At 36.6% G+C, this 23,042-nt stretch overlaps 1 protein-coding gene across 1 annotated transcript; it reads left to right on the forward strand.

The window, feature by feature from the left end:
* Nucleotides 1-192: 192 nt before the first annotated feature.
* Nucleotides 193-22,761, forward strand: LOC140169231 (uncharacterized). Its single transcript, XM_072192488.1, has 4 exons — nucleotides 193-334; nucleotides 16,081-16,242; nucleotides 21,193-21,373; nucleotides 22,727-22,761. Exons 1-4 carry the CDS (start codon nucleotides 194-196, stop codon nucleotides 22,759-22,761), a joined length of 519 nt encoding a protein of 172 aa, XP_072048589.1. The 5' UTR covers nucleotide 193.
* Nucleotides 22,762-23,042: the final 281 nt, after the last annotated feature.

Consider the following 23,042-nt stretch of genomic DNA (forward strand, 5'->3'; position numbering starts at 1 on the left):
AGAAGGGGAAAATTATTTCTATCGTTTGTCCACGATGGAATTGTAACTTGTGGCAGGTAGTTTGCTACAGAATAACCTTGTTTTATCCACTGGTCCCAAGCATTCAAGTAGTTTCTGTAAACGTCATCATTACAAAGCGAAGGGTAATAAAATAATGCAGAATTTACCTCAATATTTCTCCCCATTAGCTTGCATGATACCTTCTGGAATTGAGTATGTAACGGGGATAACAGGCCGCCACGTTATAGACGCACATGATGGCACCACCTATGGAAGACTAAATGGCGGGTTCGGGTGGACACTACAAATACCTCTGGTCACGGAGTTGATGCAGGTTAGTGAACAAGGGACAATAAACAGTCTGGACTTCGGTTTATATGTATTTATAGACCACCTCCTTCAGTTGTAAACAGATACAGTACATCTGAATTCATCAATGAATTTGACAACTTTATTAATGATGTCACCACTATACTAAGCAAGTTTTTGATTTTGGGTGATTTTAACATTCATGTTAATAATCCACCTAAGTCTGAAGTTCCAAATTTCCAGAATTCTCTGTTTACTGCTGGGTTTCAGCAACATATATTTTGTCCTACCCATGAGTCAGGTAATACTCTTGATATCCTAATATCAAGGGCTGATGATAATATTGTTGTAAACTATAGTGTTGAAGAATCTCTTCTATCTAATCATCATTTTCTTCAAGCAATAATGTGTGATTTGCAAAAAGAATAGATTCCTATTTAAATGTTTGTTTTCACTGATCAAATTATCCCCTTTTAATTTCGAGCCAAAGAAATGAAGAAAATTGCGATTTCATTCCAGCGCCTACAATGAGTGTACTACGCTCGCCGATCGTAACATGTAATACTGCACGGAACATCGCGCTCGACGTGTGTACACATAAGCTGACATCCACGCGAGATGTTAGCAAGTAGTCAATCGATGAACTCTGATTTAATATAAGAAGTTAAATTTTACTGTTATTAAAGCACTTCAGGCTTAGTCTTTTACGTGTTATTTTAGTACACCACTGGGCATTATAATTATGCAAAAAGTAGAAATCCGAGTAAAATTGAGGGCGTCGCTGTGAAGCATATCACACATTATGGTGTTACGAGTCGGACTTGAGTCAAGGCCAAAATCACCTTTTACCCAAATTCACACGAATGCACAACACAAATACACTGTTTGATTAAGCTAACAAAATCTAAGTCTTTACTTGAAAACAGAGTATGATTGGTACATATAATAACAATATCGCATATACAATAAAATCACACAATGACGGTTTTACTATATCAGTACTTAACTAGCTGTCTTCTTGTTGGTGATCCTAGAATTCTTGTAATGTTCTGGACGACTGATGTAATATATCCTTATTCACTTGTCCTGCGAAAATCAGCGGAATCCAGTGTACACTTGCGTAACTTATAAATATCCTTGCGTATGAAATCCTCACACAAAAATGGCATTGCTTTCTCCAAACCGTTATCTCCTTGCGCTGCTTTCTCCAAACTTAACTCCTTGCGCTGCTTTGGTGCTATTTCCACCTTTCACACAATATCTTCAGGAAGCAGGACTGTGATGCAGTTGTCCCCAGAACATCATTGCTGAAGAACAGGCGGGCTTCAGAGCAGGAACGATTACCACAGAACAGATATTTAACCTTAGAATACTGTGTGAAAAACACCTCCAACACCAGCAGGACCTATACCATGTCTTCATTGACTTTAAGAAGGCATTCGATAGGGTGTGGCATGCTGCACTTAGGGCCACCATGAGAACGTATAACAGCCACCCAACACTAGTGCGTACTATCGAACAGCTGTACAGTAATGTCATGAGTGCAGTGCTGGCAAATGAAAATATAGGCGATTGGTTTCAAACATCAGTCGGTGTGAGACAAGGTTGCCTGCTATCACCAACACTTTTCAACATATTCCTGGAAAGAATTATGGCTGATACACTAGAGAACCATGAGGGAACTGTTAGCATTGGAGGCAGAGCAGTATCTAATCTTCGCTTCGCTGATGATATAGATGGCTAAGCTGGCAGTGAGAAAAAAAAACTCAAGTCCCTGATTAATAACCTCCATCAAATATCACAGATGGTATGGAATGGAGATAAGTGCAGAAAAGACCAAGTTGATGACGAACAATCCAACAAGAATCAGTGAAACAGTGGAAATAAGTGATCAAAGATTAGGCACAGTAACCAGCTTCAAATATCTTGGTATGATTATATCAGATGAAAGGTCAAAACCTGAAGTGCTTTCCAGAATTGCACAAACAACCAGTGCCATGGCAAAATTAAAGCCATTATGGAATGACAAGAACATCTCACTGGGATCAAAAATCAAGCTAATGCGCACCCTCGCCATATCCATCTTCCTGTATGCCTGTGAAACGTGGACACTGATAGCTGACTTGGAAAGGAGAATACAAGCACTGGAGTTGAGGTGTTTCCGTAAGATCCTTAACATCTCCTATAAAGACCATGTGACCAACGAGGAGGTGCGGACCAGAGTGAAGCAAGCTATTGGTCCCTACGATGACCTACTAACAACAGTCCGGCAACATAAACTACGTTGGTACGGTCACATATCTCGCTCCTCTGGGTTCGCAAAAACAGTTCTACAGGGTACAGTGAACGGTTCAAGAAAAAGAGGAAGACAGAAAAAGAAATGGGAAGACAACATAAGAAAATGCACTGGCCTGAACTTTGCCACCTCACAGAGGGCAGTGGAAAACAGGAACAGATGGAGAGAGATTGTTAAGATGTCATCTGTGGTGCCCCGACAACCAAGCCGGTTAAGGGAGCAGTAAGCAGTAAGTAAGCGAATGATGTCGAAAACGTTTTGTGTTTGCTGGGATGATTGCTCAAGCAAAAACATCTTTCTTCAAGACCAAGGTAGTAGGCGCGAATGCCAAAGATCTTATTCGTATCCTTAGCTGTTCATGAGTCTACCGAAGCCTTAAATTGTTGCTTTAGTGGTAAAATAAATAAATAAATAAATAAATAAATAAATAAATAAATAAATAAATAAATAAATAAATAAATAAATAAATAAATAAATAAATAAATAAATAAATAAATAAATAAATAAATAAATAAATAAATAATTTTCCTTCCAGGAACAAGTTGGAGGAAACTGATGCTCCCACTGAGTTAGATAATAGCTTTTTAGACACAACAACTCACAGATTACTCGTTTTTGAGCCTATTTCTATCGATGAGATCGAAAAGGCGATTAAACGCCTCACATATAAAACTTTTGCTCTTGATCTGCCTGTTGTTGTGCCTACAATAACCCGCATTGTAAATAATTATGTCTCTAGAACCTGTAATTTCCCTGATTTACTCAAAAGTGCAATGGTTACTCCTATATTAAAGAAACCTACCCTGGACCAAAACATATTTAAGAACTATAGACCTGTTTCCAATATACCGTTTATTGCCAAAGTGATCGAGAGTGTCGTCAGTGTACTTCGGTTATATATATAAATGCGCTTTTATAAATGCGCACGTGATCACCTCCGCGCTGCCATAACAGCTTATAGACAGTAAGTCTCGAAGTGACCTTCTACATAGCGAGTGGTCTTTCTATACATTTGAATGCAAAAGCGGAACAACATGAGACTGTTGTGCAGCAAAATTGTCTATTTTGTTCAACTTTGTGATTATATTGTAAACGTTTCCGTCGTTGAATATTTTTTTCTTCCGTCGTCAAATACTTTCAAAATGTTGTTTTTGATAACATATTGCAAATTCGGAATTGCAAAATGTGTAATAATTTTGCAATTCAATCAATACTCAAATTTGATGATATTTATCTATGGAGTTCCTATCCCTTTCTGTATAGTGGTCAATGCATGAGGATTTGGTCACACTTGCTGGTCTTGGTATCACGTAAGCAGCCATGGACTGAATGAGTCTATCTTAGCCTTTGTAGTCTGCCTATCGCAAAGGGCATAGTACCGAGACAGCACTGTTGAAAGTTCATGGTGACGTCTTGCGTGAGCTTGATGACAACAAAATGGTGCTCTCTTAGTTATGCTGGATCTCACAGCAGCGTTTGACACGATCGACCACGACACTGTTTTTCACAGACTGGAAATAGCTCATGGAGTTACAGGTTCCGGTCATACATGTTAAATAGATACAGTCGTGTCTCTATTGATGGCCAATGCTCTAGTGACATCCCTTTGGACTGCGGAGTACATCAGGGTTCCATAATGGGGCCTCTGATATTTACAACGTACATGCTTCCCCTTGGTAACATACTACGCAGTCACAATTTATCGTACCATATCTATGCGGATTACACTCAAATCTATATCGCATGATCCCAGGAACCAAGCAGAATGTTTTAGTTCACTCACTTGTATTGAGAGGTGTATAATAGATATTCAAAATTGGATGACGTCAAACAAATTGAAATTAAACATGGAGAAAACTGAGTTTCTGATTATTGGATCACCTCACAAATAAATATCTCATCCTGATCTCGCTCTTGTTACGAGTCGTACTGACTCAAGGCCAAAATCACCTTTTACCCAAATTCAAACAAATGCACAACACAAATACACTGTTTGATTAAAGGGGCACTTCGTGATCCACAGCCTCATCCCCCCACTTTTCTATAAAAAAAAAGTCGAGATTTTTATATCACTGGAAACCTCTGGCTACATAATGTTTATGTACAAAATATTTCTTGCAGATTAATTCGTTTAGCAAAGATATCGTGAAATTTGAATTTCGTTCTGGTGCACCAGAACGAAATTACAACACATTATCTATGGAGCAGTGTAATACACATAATCATGCATAACTCGCGAACGCAAAATCGGAATCAACTGAAATTTTGGGAATAGGTTTTTTCGTGGATATCTAATGAAAAATGACATAAATAGAGGATGCTAGGATCACGAAATACTCCTTTAAGCATAGATTAATGCACATACAAAATAATCATACGATCACAATTTTAACTGCTCAGTACTTAACCAGCAGTCCTCTTCTAGGTGATCATAGAGGCCTTGAAATGTTCTGGAAGACTGATGTATATATCCTTATTCACTTGTCCTGCGAAAATCAGCGAAGTCCATTATACAGTTGGATTTATATAACCTTGCGTATAAAATCCTCACAGAAAAATGGTGCTACTTTCTCCAAACTCTTAACTCCTTGCGCTGCTTTATCCAAACATTAATTTTGCGCTGCTTTCTCCAAAAATGGTGCTTCTTCCACCAGTCACGCTTTCTCCAGGACACATGCTTCTTTCTGAACTGCTCCACTGTATTTGACAGATGTGTTGATTTAAGAACCAGACTCCAGCAATTCGACAGAAGAACTTTAATCCTTTGATGAGGAAGAGCACTTTTATGTACTCAAAATCCCTTTCGTTGCTGTATTAAAACAGCACATTATTGGCTATGCTGGTTTAAATGTACTTCTTTTTTGAATCACGAAGACCAACACATTGATAGAGAGTTGACAACCTATCATGACATTCTGCAAAGCCCAAAATCCACCTCTCCCATTTTTTATTCATCCAAAAAACCCATCATCTATTAATATACCATTCTGTCATTCACTTCCTGGGGGAATTTTAAAAGTGATTTCATCATCCATTTCACAATCTAAAGGATTTTCCCACTAATGCAATACAGAGAATGTTCTAGAGAGAGAAATGGGGTTCCCCAAACAATCCATAAATAATCCTAGATTTATTTACAGTAATTTGGGGGAATCCCAAAATAACTTAACACACCAACTCTTGCAAGTGTAAGGGGGTTTTCCATCTCATGGCATAACTCTAAATTGTAAACAAAGATAAATACCGTAATCAAATTAAATTACTCAGGGCACATTACACTCTTGATGTTGGTACTACTGAGATTAAACCTTCAAATTCCGTCCGCAATCTGGATGTTATCATGGAATCACCAGGTGGGGGATTGTGCCGCACTCTTAACTACCAGCATTGGCCGCATCAGGGAATATTGGATGAAGACACTTGCCATCATATTATCAGGGCTCTTGTTCTATGCCGCCTTGACTACGGAAATTCATTGCTTGCAGGCATCACCAATGCGCAGTTTGGCAAACTTCAGCGTATTCAAAATAAAGCTGTGCACCTGATTTGCTGAGCTAAGAGACGTGAGCACATATCTCCTTACCTGGCGAGGCTTCATTGGCTACCTGCCCACCAACGTATTAATTTTAAGTTGCTTGTCTATAATTATGTACCAATATTTGAATAGCTCTCTACCAACATACCTCTCCTCTGATATTGCTTTATACAACACTCAGAGCATTTCTCATCATTATCTTTGTTCATCGGTTGATCATACTAGGCTCCATATTTCCAAAACTCATCGTTCAGCAGGTGACAGGGACTTTTCAGTCATTAGACCTCGGCTGCGGAACATACTCCCTCTCTTCGTCAGAGAAGCTGTTTGTGTTATTATTTTCAAAAAACTGTTAAAAACACACCTTTTATGTAATTGTTCCTTTACTTTTGTATTTTTGTTAGTTTCTATTACATCCTTGGCTGTAAAGGCGCTTAGACCTTTCATTAGATTATGTGCGGTATAAAATGTTTATGTATGTACAGGGTGTCCCCCAAAAAGAGAACCCTCATTGTGCCCTCTTTTTCTCTTATTTTTGAAATTGATCAAATATATTTTCATAATGTAAAGAAACCTTGTGTAATCGTTAGCTTTAATAAACCAAAAACAATTATTTTAATCGGCTCACATCTTTTGAAGATATGCTCTTATAAAGAAATGTACCCGTTTTTCACTCTGTCCACGGAGGAGGTTTGGCTACTTCAAGATTGAAAAGGAGTACACGGACTATACCATGCATGAATATCAAACATTCCTCAATGATAACTTTATAAAATAACTTTATTTTGGGTATGGAGTTTACCGGTGGGTTTATGAGCTATGGATTTTGTTAAGTGTCATTAATTTGTGGGTAAAATGGATGTGGGATAGGACTTCTTTTGCTATACTTAGAATTACTTATTTTTTCTTGGTTATTTATGCCTTTTTTTGTTTTATTATGTTTCTTACTGTCTTACTTTGTTGTTCTTGCTTTCCTGTTATTTACAACATAAGTAATTTCTCATTGTAGAATAACAGCTAGCCCTGAAAAGGACCTTTTGGTTTGTCTTTGGTTCTTCTGAAGTGAGTGTACTGTGCTGCTCTGCCTGGTTGCCTCCTTGGCGAATTATACAGGTTTCAGCCCTGGTAATCATTGCATCAATTGCGTTTTGCCGGGTAATTGCAATGTAGCAGTAATGCGTTTGCCAAGTTCTTGGATTGTGCCCCCAAAGGAAGAAATCAGCTGGTGTGAGGTCTGGTGATCTTGCAGACCACTCTACTTTTCTATAAAAGGGCATATCTTCAAAAGTTTTAGCCGATTGAAATAACTGTTTTGGTTTATTAAAGCTAACGATTAAAGGTTTCTTTACATACCAAAATATATTTTATCAACTTTTCAAAAACAGGACAAAAAGAGGGCGCAATGAGGGTTCTCTTTGTTTTGGGACCAGTGGTGGCGCTACCGGGGGAAGGGGGCATTTGTCTCCCAAATATTTTTCTTGCCCCCACAGTCTGCCCCCCCCCCACACTTTTGAGGCAAATATTTCGATTTTGCCCCCCCATCACCCCATGCCCCCCCGAAACAAATTCCTGGTGCCGCCACTGTTTGGGACCCCCTGTATGATGTGAGCTTGGTTACAAGGCTGACACATCTTATACTTGTTAGGCCTAGGTGAATCATTCCACTTGATTTGAGCTAAAAGCATGAAAAGGGTGCCTCTGGCCCTAGTTATGCTAGTGAAAGTAAAACGATTTAATACTAGGGCTAGATCTCGGCTAGCGGCTCGGGCTACTGGCTAGGTCAGTGAGGTGAACATATGGTGTGAACAATTCATCACATTTACAAACATTTAAGGGGGTACTACACCCCTGCCCTATTTTTGCATTTTTCTCAAAAATTATAGCGCATTGGTGACAAGTAAGATATGTATATTATAGGGACATGGACTACAACTACTGCACTGCACAGACAACAGTTGTGGAGTTACAGTCAAAAATGAGGGAAACCAATATTTGATCAATAAATCAATAACTACTTGCCTTGAGTTGCTGAATTTTCAGTGCAGTAGTTGTAGTCTTTGCCCCTATAATATAAATATCTTACCTGTCACCAATGCGCTATAATTTGTGAGAAAAATGCAAAAATAGGCACAAAATTGGCCAGGGGTGTAGTACCCCCCTTAAGATTACTATTATAATACTGATTATATAATACGAATAAGCACAAACAACTTTTAATATTGTTTCTATAATAAATTTCTTAGAAATTTCCAATAGAAGATATGACAATATTTTAGGGGCACAGCTATGCATAAATATCTCGAGATGAATCCCATTGTAATTAAAATCTAGAAAGTTCTGTGGATATGAAAGGTGTGAAATACAAACTTCAACTGGCAACCCATGATCAAGAAATATCCCTAAATTAAAAATTGCAAAAATTCTGAACTCTGCTGTGTCAGGTAGAGTAAATTGATTCTACAAGTAGAGTCAACTGACTCTTTTATGACAGTCAGGCAACTCCTTTTTAGAGTCAGTGCTAGTTTACTCCACTTTGAGAGTAATTTGACTCCATTCTGACTATCAGTGCAGTTCAAAAAGTTGACCCCGGCAATAGGGGATCCGGCACTGTTAATTTTGACTCCTACTCCTTTTGATATGATCTTTAACACTTCCATTCTTCTTCTTCTTCTTCTTCTTCTTCTTCTTCTTCTTCTTCTTCTTCTTCTTCTTCTTCTTCTTCTTCTTCTTCTTCTTCTTCTTCTTCTTCTTCTTCTTCTTCTTCTTCTTCTTCTTCTTCTTCTTCTTCTTCTTCTTCTTCTTCTTCTTCTTCTTCTTCTTCTTCTTCTTCTTCTTCTTCTTCTTCTTCTTCTTCTTCTTCTTCTTCTTCTTCTTCTTCTTCTTCTTCTTCTTCTTCTTCTTCTTCTTCTTCTTCTTCTTCTTCTTCTTCTTCTTCTTCTTCTTCTTCTTCTTCTTCTTCTTCTTCTTCTTCTTCTTCTTCTTCTTCTTCTTCTTCTTCTTCTTCAGTAGTTTGCTTGGTAGATCGGTGATGTATATGAGAAACTGTAATGGGCCTGTGACTGTACCTTGCGGCACACTGGATGTTACTCTCTTTAGTCTTGATTCAACACCATCTAAGTTCAAAAGTAAAAACTTTTATTTTCTCGTGTCGTTTCATGTTCGGTGTCAATGACAATTTAACCACACAGCATGGTGATCTAAGATACCATCTCGTACTTCCACCTCAAATAACTTTATGTACGCTGTATGTAAATGCTTAGCTAAATGACCCGCACTGTTGGTTCTTGTTGGCTAAGAAACTAGCTGGTGTAAGCTGTGTGTTTCTGTGAAACCAATCAATTCATCTGCAGCTATGCGTACTTTTGCCACTTAAACATTTGTAACCTTTTGATGGGCAGTCTGTATTTGGAAGATTAAAACTTCCCTTACATAAATTAAAACGTCAATGCTCTTGTTAATTTCATCACCACTCGTGAGCAAGGTCAATTCAACTTCAGCATGAGAATTTCAACATAGGAAAGAAATCAAGCTTGTGTGCATGGAAATTAAATTGTCTTCTCATCAAATGAAAACAAGCATGTCTCGTGAAGTGTTCTGCATATTCTAATCAAATCGCCGCCAGAAAAGGCGTAGCGTCAAAAGCAGTGGCGTATATTTCTTTTTGACATTGGTGGGGGATGGGGTTGAAAAAAATTCTTGAAATATAGTGAATCCGGCATCTTTTGGCGACAGAATAAGTTTATGGTACAAATGCGCGAGAAGTGCGCGAAAACTTTTATGAAATATTGTGCAAAATTGGAATAAATTTGCGCATAGGCTTTGGGGGCTAATGGGGGATGATTGTGGGGACCATCCTCCCATCACCCCCCCCCATCACCCGGGATCTACGCCTATGGACGGGGATGGCTCGCAATGAGAGTCGAAATTGGACACATTCCATAGAAGAAATACCAAACAACCTCTTCAATCAAATCCAGTGCCGCTTCAATCAGTTCAGATGCCCCCACTCCAATCCGATTGATAACTCACGCTATACCACTGAGTAAATGTAGAGCAGGTGGAATAGGTCTCGAAAAAAGTCAGTGCTTGTAATGGGAAACTGCCCAGCAAACACAAAACGTTTTCGACATCATTCGCAAAAGGTTATAAAAGGTTGTGAGAAACGTTTAAATGTCGGGTTATATAAAGGGTATATTAAGAGTATAAAACGTTTTCATAACCTTAAAAAACATTTTTTGATCATCTACTGCTCAGCAAACAAAAATGTTTTACAGAAAACGTTTAAATGTCGGGTTATATAAAGGGTATAAAAACGTTTAAATAACATTCCAAAAACATTCGTGAAAACTTGATACAAAACATTCTAAACAGAATGTTATTTTGGGGTTGAAAAAAATATTTTGCGAAAAATGTTTGCCCAAAATAATTTCAATAACGTTTTAAAAACGTTTTCATGATCTTTATGTAACCCGACATTTAAATGTTATTAAAAGGTTTTGAAATAAACATTTTAAAAACATTTCTGTGTTTGCTGGGTTCAAATATTTTAACATAAAGAGGAACCAACACATCTGGAAATGTAGCATGTTTAAGTCCATTTAATCCAGTAACATTGTTTTTATGAGGACAGATTAGTGACATTAGTGTTTGCAATTAACAAAGAACTTTAATTGCAATTATTTTTTATCTTTTAACATTTTTGTATTAGAAATTGATAAGAGTTATATATTGTTGGTGTTTTCTTTCTGTTATGTCTGTTAATATTAAGGATGTATGTGTTAAGTGCTCAAAAATTGTAAAACAATGTCACAAGGATATATCATGTAAAATTTGTAACGGTTACGTTCATAAAAAATGTACCTTATTAAAGCCTAAACAATTAAAATGTCTAAATCCAAAGGATTGGATCTGCTCGAAATGCATTGAACCCATTGATAATAGCGATAATTCTGATATCGAAGCAGAAGCTGACAACTTAAACCAAGCATACCACGTTAATTTAACAGATACAGACCTAGAAAAATATAATGACATGGTATTTAATCCATTAACATTTGATTGTAATTCGAGCAAGATCTATAGTGATGTAGTAAATACTGTAAACGACGATATACACGATTGTTCATATCTTACCCCTGCACAGTTCTGTTCAGATCCGAAAGCAAGTAGTGGAAACTTTAACATGTTAAATGTTAATATTCGAAGCTTATCCAAAAATTTCGCTAAATTTAAACAATGTATTAATACGCTAGATCAAGATTTCGATGTTATTGGTATTTCCGAAACACATTTGAAAGACACACCTCCGAATATGTATAATCTTCCTGGCTACAATTTAGAATATATGAACAGGATTGGACGAGGTAAAGGAGGCGTGTGCCTTTATATCTCTGATAAAGTTAAGTATAAACTTAGGCCAGACCTTTGCAATGCTCACTCTAATTATGAGTCGTGTTTTATAGAAATTGAATGTAATTCTTCTAAAAATGCTGTAGTCGGTGTGTTATACAGGGCTCACAATTCAATAAATGACTTTATGACGGATTTTGACCCTCTTTAAAAAAATTAACATCAGACAGAAAACAGATATATATAATGGGTGATTTCAACATTGATTTACTAAAGGTAGATAGTCACAGACCCACTCATGATTATCTTGAACTTCTTTACTCATGTTCATTGACGCCTACAATTTATAAACCAACTAGAATTACACCAACATCAGCTACAATTATTGACAATATTCTGACAACCAATGAAAATATAATCAAATCGACAATTTTGATTACAGACATAAGTGACCATTTTCCAACTACTTTGTCAACCAATCTTGAAATACATAAACGAAATGAAAAAAACGAATAAGGCAACTTACACAAGAATTCATAGTGATGTTAATGTATCTAAGTTTAAAAAACGACTGTCAGAGGTTAAATGGGACGAAACTCTTGACAATAATAATGCAAATGATGATTATAATACATTTATTGATACTTTTAATACTTTATATGATGATTGCATCCCATTAAAAAATGCACGGGTAATAGAAGAAAAGAACCAATAGCACCATGGATCACCAAAGGTTTACTTAAGAGTATTAATAAAAGAATTTATTGTATAAACAATATATTAAATCACCTAATGCTAGAAATTGTCAATTATTTAAGACATATAAAAATAAGTTACAAATGCTTCTTCGAAAATCGAAACGAAAATATTTTTTCTCTAAGTTTGAGCATGCTAAATGCAATATGAAACAAACATGGAAAACAATCAATGATGTTATTGGACGAAGCAAAAAACAATCGACTCAAAGTAAATTTAAAGATGAAGGTGGCAATACTATCAACAATCCTCAAGATATCTCAAATAAATTTAATGATTTTTTGTAAATATAGGTCCTAATCTTGCTTCAACCATTCAACACAAAGGGAAACATTATTTTGATTATCTAAACGATACCATATCTGGGAGTATGTACCTGAAACCAATTGTTGAACTTGATATAATCAAAATTATAGATAAGTTAAAGTTAAATAAGAGTGGTGGTCACGACAATATTGGCAATCTAATCATAAAAAAAGTAAGTCGAGAAATTGCCAAACCTCTTAATATGATATTTAATTTATCTATTTCTACCGGAATTGTTCCAGATAAAATGAAAGTAGCTAAGGTCATACCACTTTTCAAAAAACAAGATGTTGAAGTTTTCTCAAATTATCGTCCCGTTTCTCTCCTACCATGTTTTTCCAAAATTCTTGAAAGATTAGTTTTTAACAGAGATGTATGGATTATATTGATACTCAAGGAATCCTTAACACTAAACAATTTGGTTTTAGACCAAAGCACTCAACCTCTATGGCTATTGAACAAATGGTAGATAAAATAAATTTCGCGGTTGAGAGAAACGAGACGACTGTTGGAATATTTTTGGACTTGTCTAAGGCATTTGATACAATTGATCACAATATTCTCCTTCACAAACTAGAACACTATGGCCTTCGTGGCATTGTCTTAGACTGGTTCAGAAGTTATTTAAGTAACAGGAAACAATATGTATCTTATAATTGCCATTCATCAGAATTGAAAAATGTAATTTGCGGAGTTCCACAAGGATCTATTCTCGGCCCTCTTTTATTTATACTATATATAAATGATATAACTAATACATCTAATATACTTGATTTCATCCTCTTTGCAGATGATACAACAATTTTATATTCACATGAAAACATAGAAAAGCAAGTCAATCTAATAAACAAAGAACTAGAGGAAGTGAGCAATTGGTTCAGAGCAAATAAATTGTCTGTTAATGCCAGTAAAACAAATTACATGATACTAGGAACGCCAAATATGACACAAATTAATGATCTGAGAATCATACTTAACTACACTACCTTAGAAAGAGTACAACAAACCAAGTTTCTTGGTGTGTTAATAGATGAATGTCTCACTTGGAAAAGCCACATAGATTGTATTTCAAAAACAGTGTCAAGAAATGTTGGTGTCATGACCAAACTAAAACATTATGTACCAGAACGTATTTTACATACCCTTTATTGTACTTTGATAATGCCCTATCTTAATTATGGAATACTTGTATGGGCGGATACCTGTAAAACTTACTTAAGTAAATTAATGAAACTCCAAAAGTGGGCTATAAGAACGATAGCAAACAGTCACTACAGAGAACATACAGGACCGTTGTTTGCAAACTATAACATCTTAACTATCGAAGATATGTACACACTAGATTTGGGTACATTCATGTACAAGTATTCTATTAATGAACTCCCTCTTATATTTAATAATTATTTTTCCAAACGCTCTGATGTACATAACTACAAGACAAGACATGTAAACGACTTAAATTTGACTAAAAACAAAAAAGTTTTTTCTGATCACGCAATTCGTACTAAAGGCCCCATCCTTTGGAATTCACTAGGTATTTTTGTGAAAAACTCCAGATCTATTAAACATTTCCGTTATCAATTTAAAGAAATGTTAATCTCAAAATATACTTAATATATTATCTTTAAGCACCGTCCTTGTCTTGTCTTTTGGTTAGTGATTCCTTTTTATGTGATGTTTGATTGATTTTTTTGTATAAATGTTATTTGTAACTTTATAATTTCTAGGGGAGGCGATATATCTGGCCTTATTGGCCTTCCAGCCTCTTCCTCCATAATGTGTTGTTTTCTGTAAATTTTTAATTTGATTGTTTTTGTGAATGTCAGTTTTTTATGGAAATAAAATGAATGAATGAATGAATGAACATTCACCCACAAGACACAGATTTTATTGCACCATATCCCACAATGCAAATTGATTCTGAGGTGACCTTCAAGAGCAGGTGGTGTAAACTTATATTTATGCAGAATATGTGTAAAGTCCTAGTGCATGCATGATGGGATATTATCTGAGTTTGAGATTTCTTGCTATGTGGTAGGTATATTGCTACAACTTTACCACAGACATTCCTGATTTTCTTAAAGTTGACCTGGTCAACGTTTTTTCCTATTGACACAATATTTGGCAAAAATGTTTGCAAAAATACTACAATTGTCACCTCTATGACAGGACATCTAGAATAGCCAAAGTGAAAAGTCGAGAAACATTTGGCCTGAGTTGCCAAAAAGTGATTGAAATAAGTGGCTAATTTTGCCAATAAGAGGGGTTATGATACCTAATTCCACCAGGATTGACGCCCGTACCATGTTTCATAAATACTACATTAAATCCATTAATCCATGACCATGAGCGTGTATTTTTCTCATTTATCATTTCTTTTATTGTCGTGATGTTCTATTACTTAATGCAAAGGGGAATAAATAGATAAATAAATAAATAAATAAATAAATAAATAAATAAATAAATAAATAAATAAATACATATTCATATCTTTTATTGCATATAAAACCACAGTACAATACAAAATATATAATACAAGCGGAGCATAGCAATGCAATAATTACGCATCAATGAAGAAGACATTATAAATTTGTGGGAAACCAAAGATGGTTGGGACAATTGCCAGATACCTCAGCAAATCGACAACCATTATCGCTGCAAAATATTGCGAGCGCGTTGCTTCCATATAATATTTGAGCCAATGGCTGCGCTAATGCTGAGGTATCTAGCGATCGCCTTACACCGCCTATTTGAAAAGCCAAGCATTTTTAGTCCTGAAGTGACCTTGTTGTGAATACTTCCGAGGCTACCTATAATAATGACAATTGTTTTGCATGAATACGGTGTGTCCAGGGTGATGTGCTCATTGAGTGGTTGGTAAATGTTGAATTTGGTGTTATAACAAAAGCATCAAATGGGCATGATATTTCAACAATAAAAGCTTGCATGGTCTGACGATCACAAATAAGGAGATCGGGTTTTCTGTGATGGATGTATTGGAAATCGGATTGAGAACCAAGAAAATCGCCTGTTATGGGTTGGTCACTAAAAATATCAAACTGGGGGTGTAGTTTCATGGTTTCCTCCCTAATAAGAGCCACTACCACAATACGGTCGTGTCTAGCAACATAAATGTTTCTGAAATGCATACAACCATTCATGATGTGGGATACAGTATCAGCTGGATTATTACAAATACGACATGTTTTTGGGTACGTGTTGGGGTAGTATTTGTGGAGGAGAGAATTACACTCTAAAAGTTGTAGGCGTGATTTGAATATAAAACGAACAAGATTATCATCTAAAGCCAGATTTGACAAAAACTTTGAAGACAATACCTTATTGCACTTAGTTTTGAATATTCTGCCTTGTGATTCCAGGTTGCTAAGTCTATTTATGCGCTTATTGGTATGAGTCTGTTTGAGGTGGGTGGAAAGAGCAGTATGTGACCGAAAAACTAATTGAACATCATCATGAATGAATGAATGATTTTATTTTGCTTACTTGCATTTCTTTCTTTTTCGTTCAGGTGACCTTCACTGACCCAATGTTAATATCTGGTGTCATTTTGCAATGCAGACCAGTGGGAGACCTCGGTTCGATCATAAACTGTGTCACCAGTGTGCTGATTAAACTTGGCAACGATAGCAATGCAATGGAATATATTACTTACGACACAGGAATGCCTAAGGTAAGTAACTCAACAGTATTTAATTTGTTAATGTATCCATTATTCATTGCCACTGTGATGGATTAACAGGAATATGTTACCAATAATTATGACACACGACCACTTTCCCTTCGCATTTGCCTACTTGAGACTCGACATTCAAATGACTCAGATCCGAGCTTCACGACTCATGACCCAACTCTATAATTAAAAGTCTGGAATTAAGAAACTTATAAAGTGTTTGTTTTATGACAAACAATAAACAAATATTGTTTCGATTATATATACTTGTTTGTCAGTAGTAGTTTAACTTTTAAGTCTTTTAGATTGATTTTACTTTTATAGCTTATATTGTTCTGCTTTCAAGTGGGTTTAGTTGATGGTTGTATTGATGACAATTATTTAAGACAATACTTGGATAATGATTGAACAAATTTATCAGGATGTAAACTCAGTAAACAAAGTTCAGAAAATGCAGAAAATGCCGAAGATCCAGAAAATGCACTTACTTATGTACGTTTCAGCAACAACTGTTGCCTTTGTCAACACTTGATGAGGAGTGACTGCGTCTACAGTTAACCGACGCTAGAGACGAGGGACAGTATCAGCTTTCTCACATTTTTGATGAGTTTCTGCAACAGGGATCAAGAAAATCTCCAGAAGGAAAACCAACTGGCAACCCAAAATATCACGCTGGAAACCCTTCTAGCGTCGGTTGTCAGTAGGAGCAGTGGTTGCTAAAACGTACACAAGTAAGTTCATTTTCTGGATCAGATACAACAAACTTTGTTTACTGAGTTGAATACTTGGATAACTTGGATAATTCGCCCATCCATTATTATGTGAGGTATAAAAAGAGATTCCCTTTGAAGTGTTACTCTATAGTGGCCTAAAATATGTACGGTATACATTTAAAACGGTACAATAAAAAATAGATATAGGGCCTATAGTTGCCAAATTCGGGTTTAAAAATCAAGATTTGGCACTTTACCTTCACTCTTTCTAATCAAATGTTCAAACGATCTCTTATCGACGTTACATTCACACAATTATTTGAATTGTCGAAATATTAAATTGAAGATGAATGAAAACACCTACAATTTACAAAATAAAAGCAGACATGCATTAACCATCAGCAAACAAGTAATCGGATGTGTTTTGGGAAGGCATTCCACCTACTTGGAGACACAAAAAGCGTGACCGTAGATAAATTTTAATTTACTGTCTAACATCAAATCAACAAAAGAATGATGGCGATGACCGAGAGGGCAGATGGCCTTAAATGAACACCACCTTTACAATAAGAACAAAGGCATACAATTTGTTGAGACAATTTTAACCTCCGCCTCAGACCAGGCCGTTGCAACTTCTATACTAGCGCAATACAAAAGATGGCGTCAGCGTCGGCTTCCCTGTGTATTACCCTGTGCTGATAGCCTAAAGAAACTGCAGAAAAATGCTGCTGCCACCTACGATAGTAGGCCTACTGCGTAGTGTTGTGGAGACTTACGTTAACATGACGTCACGAATATGCTAATTACAGAAAAATGCTGCTGCCATCAACGTCCACATGTTGCAAGCGTGACGATCGCTGACCTCACATCGACGAACGGAGTTGCAAGTCCATCGCACTTCGTGCTCTATTATACGTCCATGCTCAGACCACCTGACCCAAGCCTATCAAAGTCCCGAACTTTAACGACGTCCTTCCATGTTGTCCTAGGGCGTTCCGGTCTCCTCTTTCCGTGGTTTCCAGAAGTAGAGTGGGGCTCTCATCATTGTCAATGGTTGACAAAACCACTGTAATCGGCGTTTCTGATGAGAGCATTGAGTATCTGTTACTTTGTCATGGATCTTATGTCTTATGTATTCGTTGTTGATATGCTGTGTCCATTTCTTGCAGAAAAATTTCCTTTGGTGACTCATGTCAAAGGTGCCTAATCTGGACTCGTTTGGTGAGAGTCCAGCATTTGAAAGCATAAAAAAGCATAAAGATAACACATGCATTGTTAAACTTCATCTTGTTATCTAAAATAACGTACAGGTCCTTACAAACCAAAGTTCTTTAAATGCAATAGATGCTTTTCCAATCCTTCCAATCCCATACAATGGTATGGGGTGATAAAAATAATAGTAACTTGGAATCCCTTTTCATTATGCAAAAGAAAATCATCAGAACATGCACTTATTCACTTTGGCTGGATCATTCAACCCCTCTTTTCATTTCCTTAAAAAACTAAAAATTCGTGATATTTACACGTTTCAACTAGCAACTCATATGTATCGTTACCACCATGACCTCCTCCCACAGGACTTACCAAATAATCATTTCATGACAAATTCTGAAATTCATAATTATGAGACCAGACAGGCCCTTGACCTTAACATCGCGACGACAAACACACTGCTAGCCAAAAACACAATTAAAACCCAGGGACCTACCACTTGGAATTCACTGAACGACGACATTAAAACTCTTGCTCCCTATCCTCCTTTAAAAACGAATGAAAAATTATATCCTGGATCAATACCACTATGAAACCGTCAATAACGAGTACGCATCAATCATGTAAATTTCCTTACCCCCCCACCCCTTGATGCTTTTTTTCGGCACCCTCATTTTCATGGATGTTCTAGTTCATATCAAAGTAATTTTTGTCAAATATATTCATGTGGTATATGTATATGTACCTAATATGACATCCATTTACTGTTTTTCTTTTCTTTGCAAAAATGTTATTTTCATATTTAATAAATTATTAAATTCTATGTTTTTCATTGTAATATTTTCATGTAACCTTGGGTGCCATCAGCCACACGCTCAGCGTTCTTGATGGCATCCACATCTCATATAATTTATAATGTATTTGATTATCTGTATTTAATAATAATTTGTATATATGTGAGAAGAAACCAAATAAACTTGAATTGAATTGAATTGAATTGAATTGAATTGAATTGAATTGAATTGAATTGAATTGAAATTGAATTGAATTAAGATTTACTCCTTTGCATTTACATACATCGGCACTACAGTATGCGGCCAAGTACAAGAAATGATCCATAATCTTGATGAGACCCCCCCCCTGTTGGAGGGTTTTATCAACTGCATATGGCAAGAACGAAAAGCAATGGAGACCAAACGTCAGCCTGTCGAACGCCAGGAATATAAAGGGAGGGTGCCTTCTGATTTCACTGCACAAGTTTTTTATGTCCTGATAAGAATTACTCATGATGTTAACGATCTTCCTTGGGATTTCTAAGCTACGAACATATCTTGCTAGATCGACAGTGATAATTCAAACTTTCAGAAATGTTGTGATGTTTGTGATTAAACAAACGAATGTCAGAATCACTTGATTTCTTCCATGAGTGCAGCTTTGTCGATGTCCTATCGTCTCATTACGTCTATCCTAAGATGTGAACAAAACTAGATGGCGAATATCCAACAGCCATAGGGGCAGCCAGGGTTCATCTTCCTACTCCTTTCAAATTACATGGAACGGCATGGCTCTCTTTACCGTTAATCGTTCCCGCCAAAGAACGGATCGCTTTCGTGTTTCATTTTGCCAATTCATGTATCATGGAGAAACGAAATTAAACACATAAGCTCATGCATCAGAGGCCGGTAGCCTATTAAACAACTTCGTTAAAAGACCTTTTATAACACACTTGTTTTTGTTTTATATCAACATTTCAAATGAGGTTTTAACGTTTTAACAATCTAGTTGACTTACTTGACTTTGACTTATTGGTGTATAATATCTGCTCTTCCTTGGCATTCCTGTATGTTGTTTGTAAGCTCCTCTGCCTTTTCGACTGGCAGCTGAAATTCTTCTTGTATTTGGTCCTTTCAACGCAGTGGTGGACAGCCTCTTGCTTTTGATTGTGTGAAATCCTGGTTATAAACTTGGTTTGACAACATGGTCAAACCACTTGAGACGTTGTTTGTACACAGCTTCTGTTATAGTTGTTGCCTTAATTATTAAGCTGGGCACGAATCTGCACAGTTATCATTCAATGATACACTAATGATAACAAGCAAATACTTACAAATATTAGTCAATCTCAGATCCGCGCCCAAATGGGAAATGAAGCTCACTTTGTAATTATAGAAAGTTGATTCTAGGGTTATTCTTCCTCTGAATTGAATTGGCCAAAAGTGTCTTCCCGGGGGTCCAATTTACTAAAACAGTTAAGAATGTCAATTTTTAATGTTCTTGTTGGTTAATTATACAGTAAGCCAAATAGTTAAGGTACCAGTTATGTTTACCCCTGTATATCCTAAAAAAGATAAATATGTCAAAAGTAAAACCAGCAGCCTTTAGCTCTGATTTAAAACCTAAGGAAGTAAAAAATCCAAAGTTCCACTTTCATGTTCTTATAAATGGAAAGCACGTCATATATGCCTTTGTTTAGAATATACAGGGGTAACAATAACTGGTACCTTAATTGTTTTGCAGACTGTATGTGTTATGACATGAACAATTCAATTGAACAACTTAAAAATCCAAATAGCAGCCTTGAACTTCCAATTTCAAAATGGCTGGTGGGATTGAATTTTGCGGGCAAACGGAAGCTCTTATTTGACTTTGAAATTATTAGTTTCTTGGGGAACATAGTGTATTGCACACTCGACGAAATAAAGGTTCTAAATAGAACCTTTTTGGTCCTCTCCGGAGAATCCCCATCTTGAACCTCTCAAAAGGTTCTGTAATTTTGAAGAATCCTTAAAGGTTCTCTAAAGAACTGAAAACGGTTCTGTATCACATTTTTGGGGCCATTTTCGACGGTTTTGGAACCATTTTTTAGGTTCTCTTCTCCTTAGAGGAACCTTTTAGAACCTTTATTTCTTACAGTGCACATTATGGTAACTTTTGTCTAAGCCATTTTGGCAAGAGTTGCCCGGCTACTTATCTTTGCCCAACAGTAACATAATCATACCTAACCCTTTCTATTTCACTCTCACAGATATTTCATGTTAACCACCAGGCGATATATGCATACGACATTATATCATTTGAAAGCGTGACAGCAGCTAAATTGATTGAAATACAACCTCTCACCAGTTCAAGTGACACTGACATTAGAATGAGATTTGAAATATTGACTTGTGAAGATGCTAACGGCCTTTTAACACTACCAACTTTCAGTAAGTTGAATGTACTATTAAGGCTAGTAATAATCCCGCTGAAATGTTAAAGTAATCTTTTTCAACAACTAAATATAATATTCAGGAAAATAATGATGCCTATAACTGAAATTTTAAGTTTTATACACTTAAATTTGAGCAGTATTTGATATTGACCCCTTAACTTTGACTTTGAAATGCTTAAAGTGGCCAAAGTTGACAATTCTACATCTCCAAGATTATGATTTTGTATCTCTTCAAATCGATACAAGGATTCCAATAATGTAAAGTCGCTACTATCTGTGATCATTGTAGTCGTGTAATGACACTTCCGGTGCTCTGGTTTTCTCTTGACCGAGCCTCCAGCTTCTAAAACTGTGGACGCTTTTTCATGATTGTAGTAAAAGTTTTGGACCATTCTCTGCATTGAATATGATTGAAGGGACAAGGTACCGGTACAGATAAAAATAGCCCGAGTAGCTGAAAGCGCCAACAAATCGAAAACAAAACATAAAACAAAGCACAATATCGACCCTATATAATTAAGGAACATAAAAATAAAGCAAGTAGTATTTCCTCCCATAATCACAGAGACTGCAAAACGTCCTGATATTACAATCTATTCTGAAAGGACCAAAACAGTTATCATCATTGAGCTTACAGTCCCAATGGAAGAAAACCTGTCAAATGCCAATGCAAGAAAAAAAAAAAAAAACAAAGATCTTGTAGCCGACTGCGAAAATAGGGGATGGTGTACGCACTACTTCCCAATTGAATTTGGAAGCAGAGGTATTTACAACACGGCATCGCTGACAAAATGCATCGCTGCTCTTTGAGTAGGCCTACCAAGTAGAAAGAGACGTAGCATCATGGATGTGGCTTCTAAACCGCACTCAGAACCAGCTATGTGATATGGTTTAATATGCCGTCAAAGCAAAGCATTCCGACAGATAGACCTGATTCAAAGCTGGAAACCGTCTCCATGTGAAGATAAAGAAGACGAACCAGCACAAGACACTCAGACCTAAATATGCCAAGTGACACATATAAATATTCCTCAACGACACTTTTCATAGCTATACACTAGTCTTGCCTGCTGCCTTACATCACCCAGGGTGGACCGTTGTAACGGTGTGGCACTTGCTAGTGTAATACGCTGGTTTTGTTCGTTTGTTAATTAGACTGCAACAAAATAATTTTTCCAATTTTGTCATCTTCCAAGAGAGAACTACACCAGGAGTACTTATCTTAAGAAGGGTGAAATTAGACTCTGTTGACCGCGCTGGTGATCTACCAATGAACTACCCCTCCAACTGATAGTAAGACTAGGTTCCTGTGACCAGTCATTGTTCTTAATGACATTGCACATCCCAGTTCCAGCAGTGCAAACTCTGCTCAGCTCACTCTAGCCCAAGGGTCAGCTGGGTAATATGGGGCATTGACTTGGCACGCTGGTTTACGTCAACTCAGCTGTTCCTAGCCTGAAAGTAGGATGGAGCGCCCAATCTCTGATGATGATTTAATTAAATCTATCCCTGAGGGAAGCGAGACAGTTGGGATCCCTTAAGTCTGGTCCTAAGTCCAGAGATCTCAGAGAATTGTTTGATGCCTACCCAAAACAAGGAGATATGCAGTTCAAGAAATACTTCCCAAGACACCTTCAAAGAGGCATTATAATGGAGTGCCCATC

This window comes from Amphiura filiformis, chromosome 14 (genome assembly GCF_039555335.1).
Source record: "Amphiura filiformis chromosome 14, Afil_fr2py, whole genome shotgun sequence".
Lineage (NCBI taxonomy): Eukaryota > Metazoa > Echinodermata > Ophiuroidea > Amphilepidida > Amphiuridae > Amphiura > Amphiura filiformis.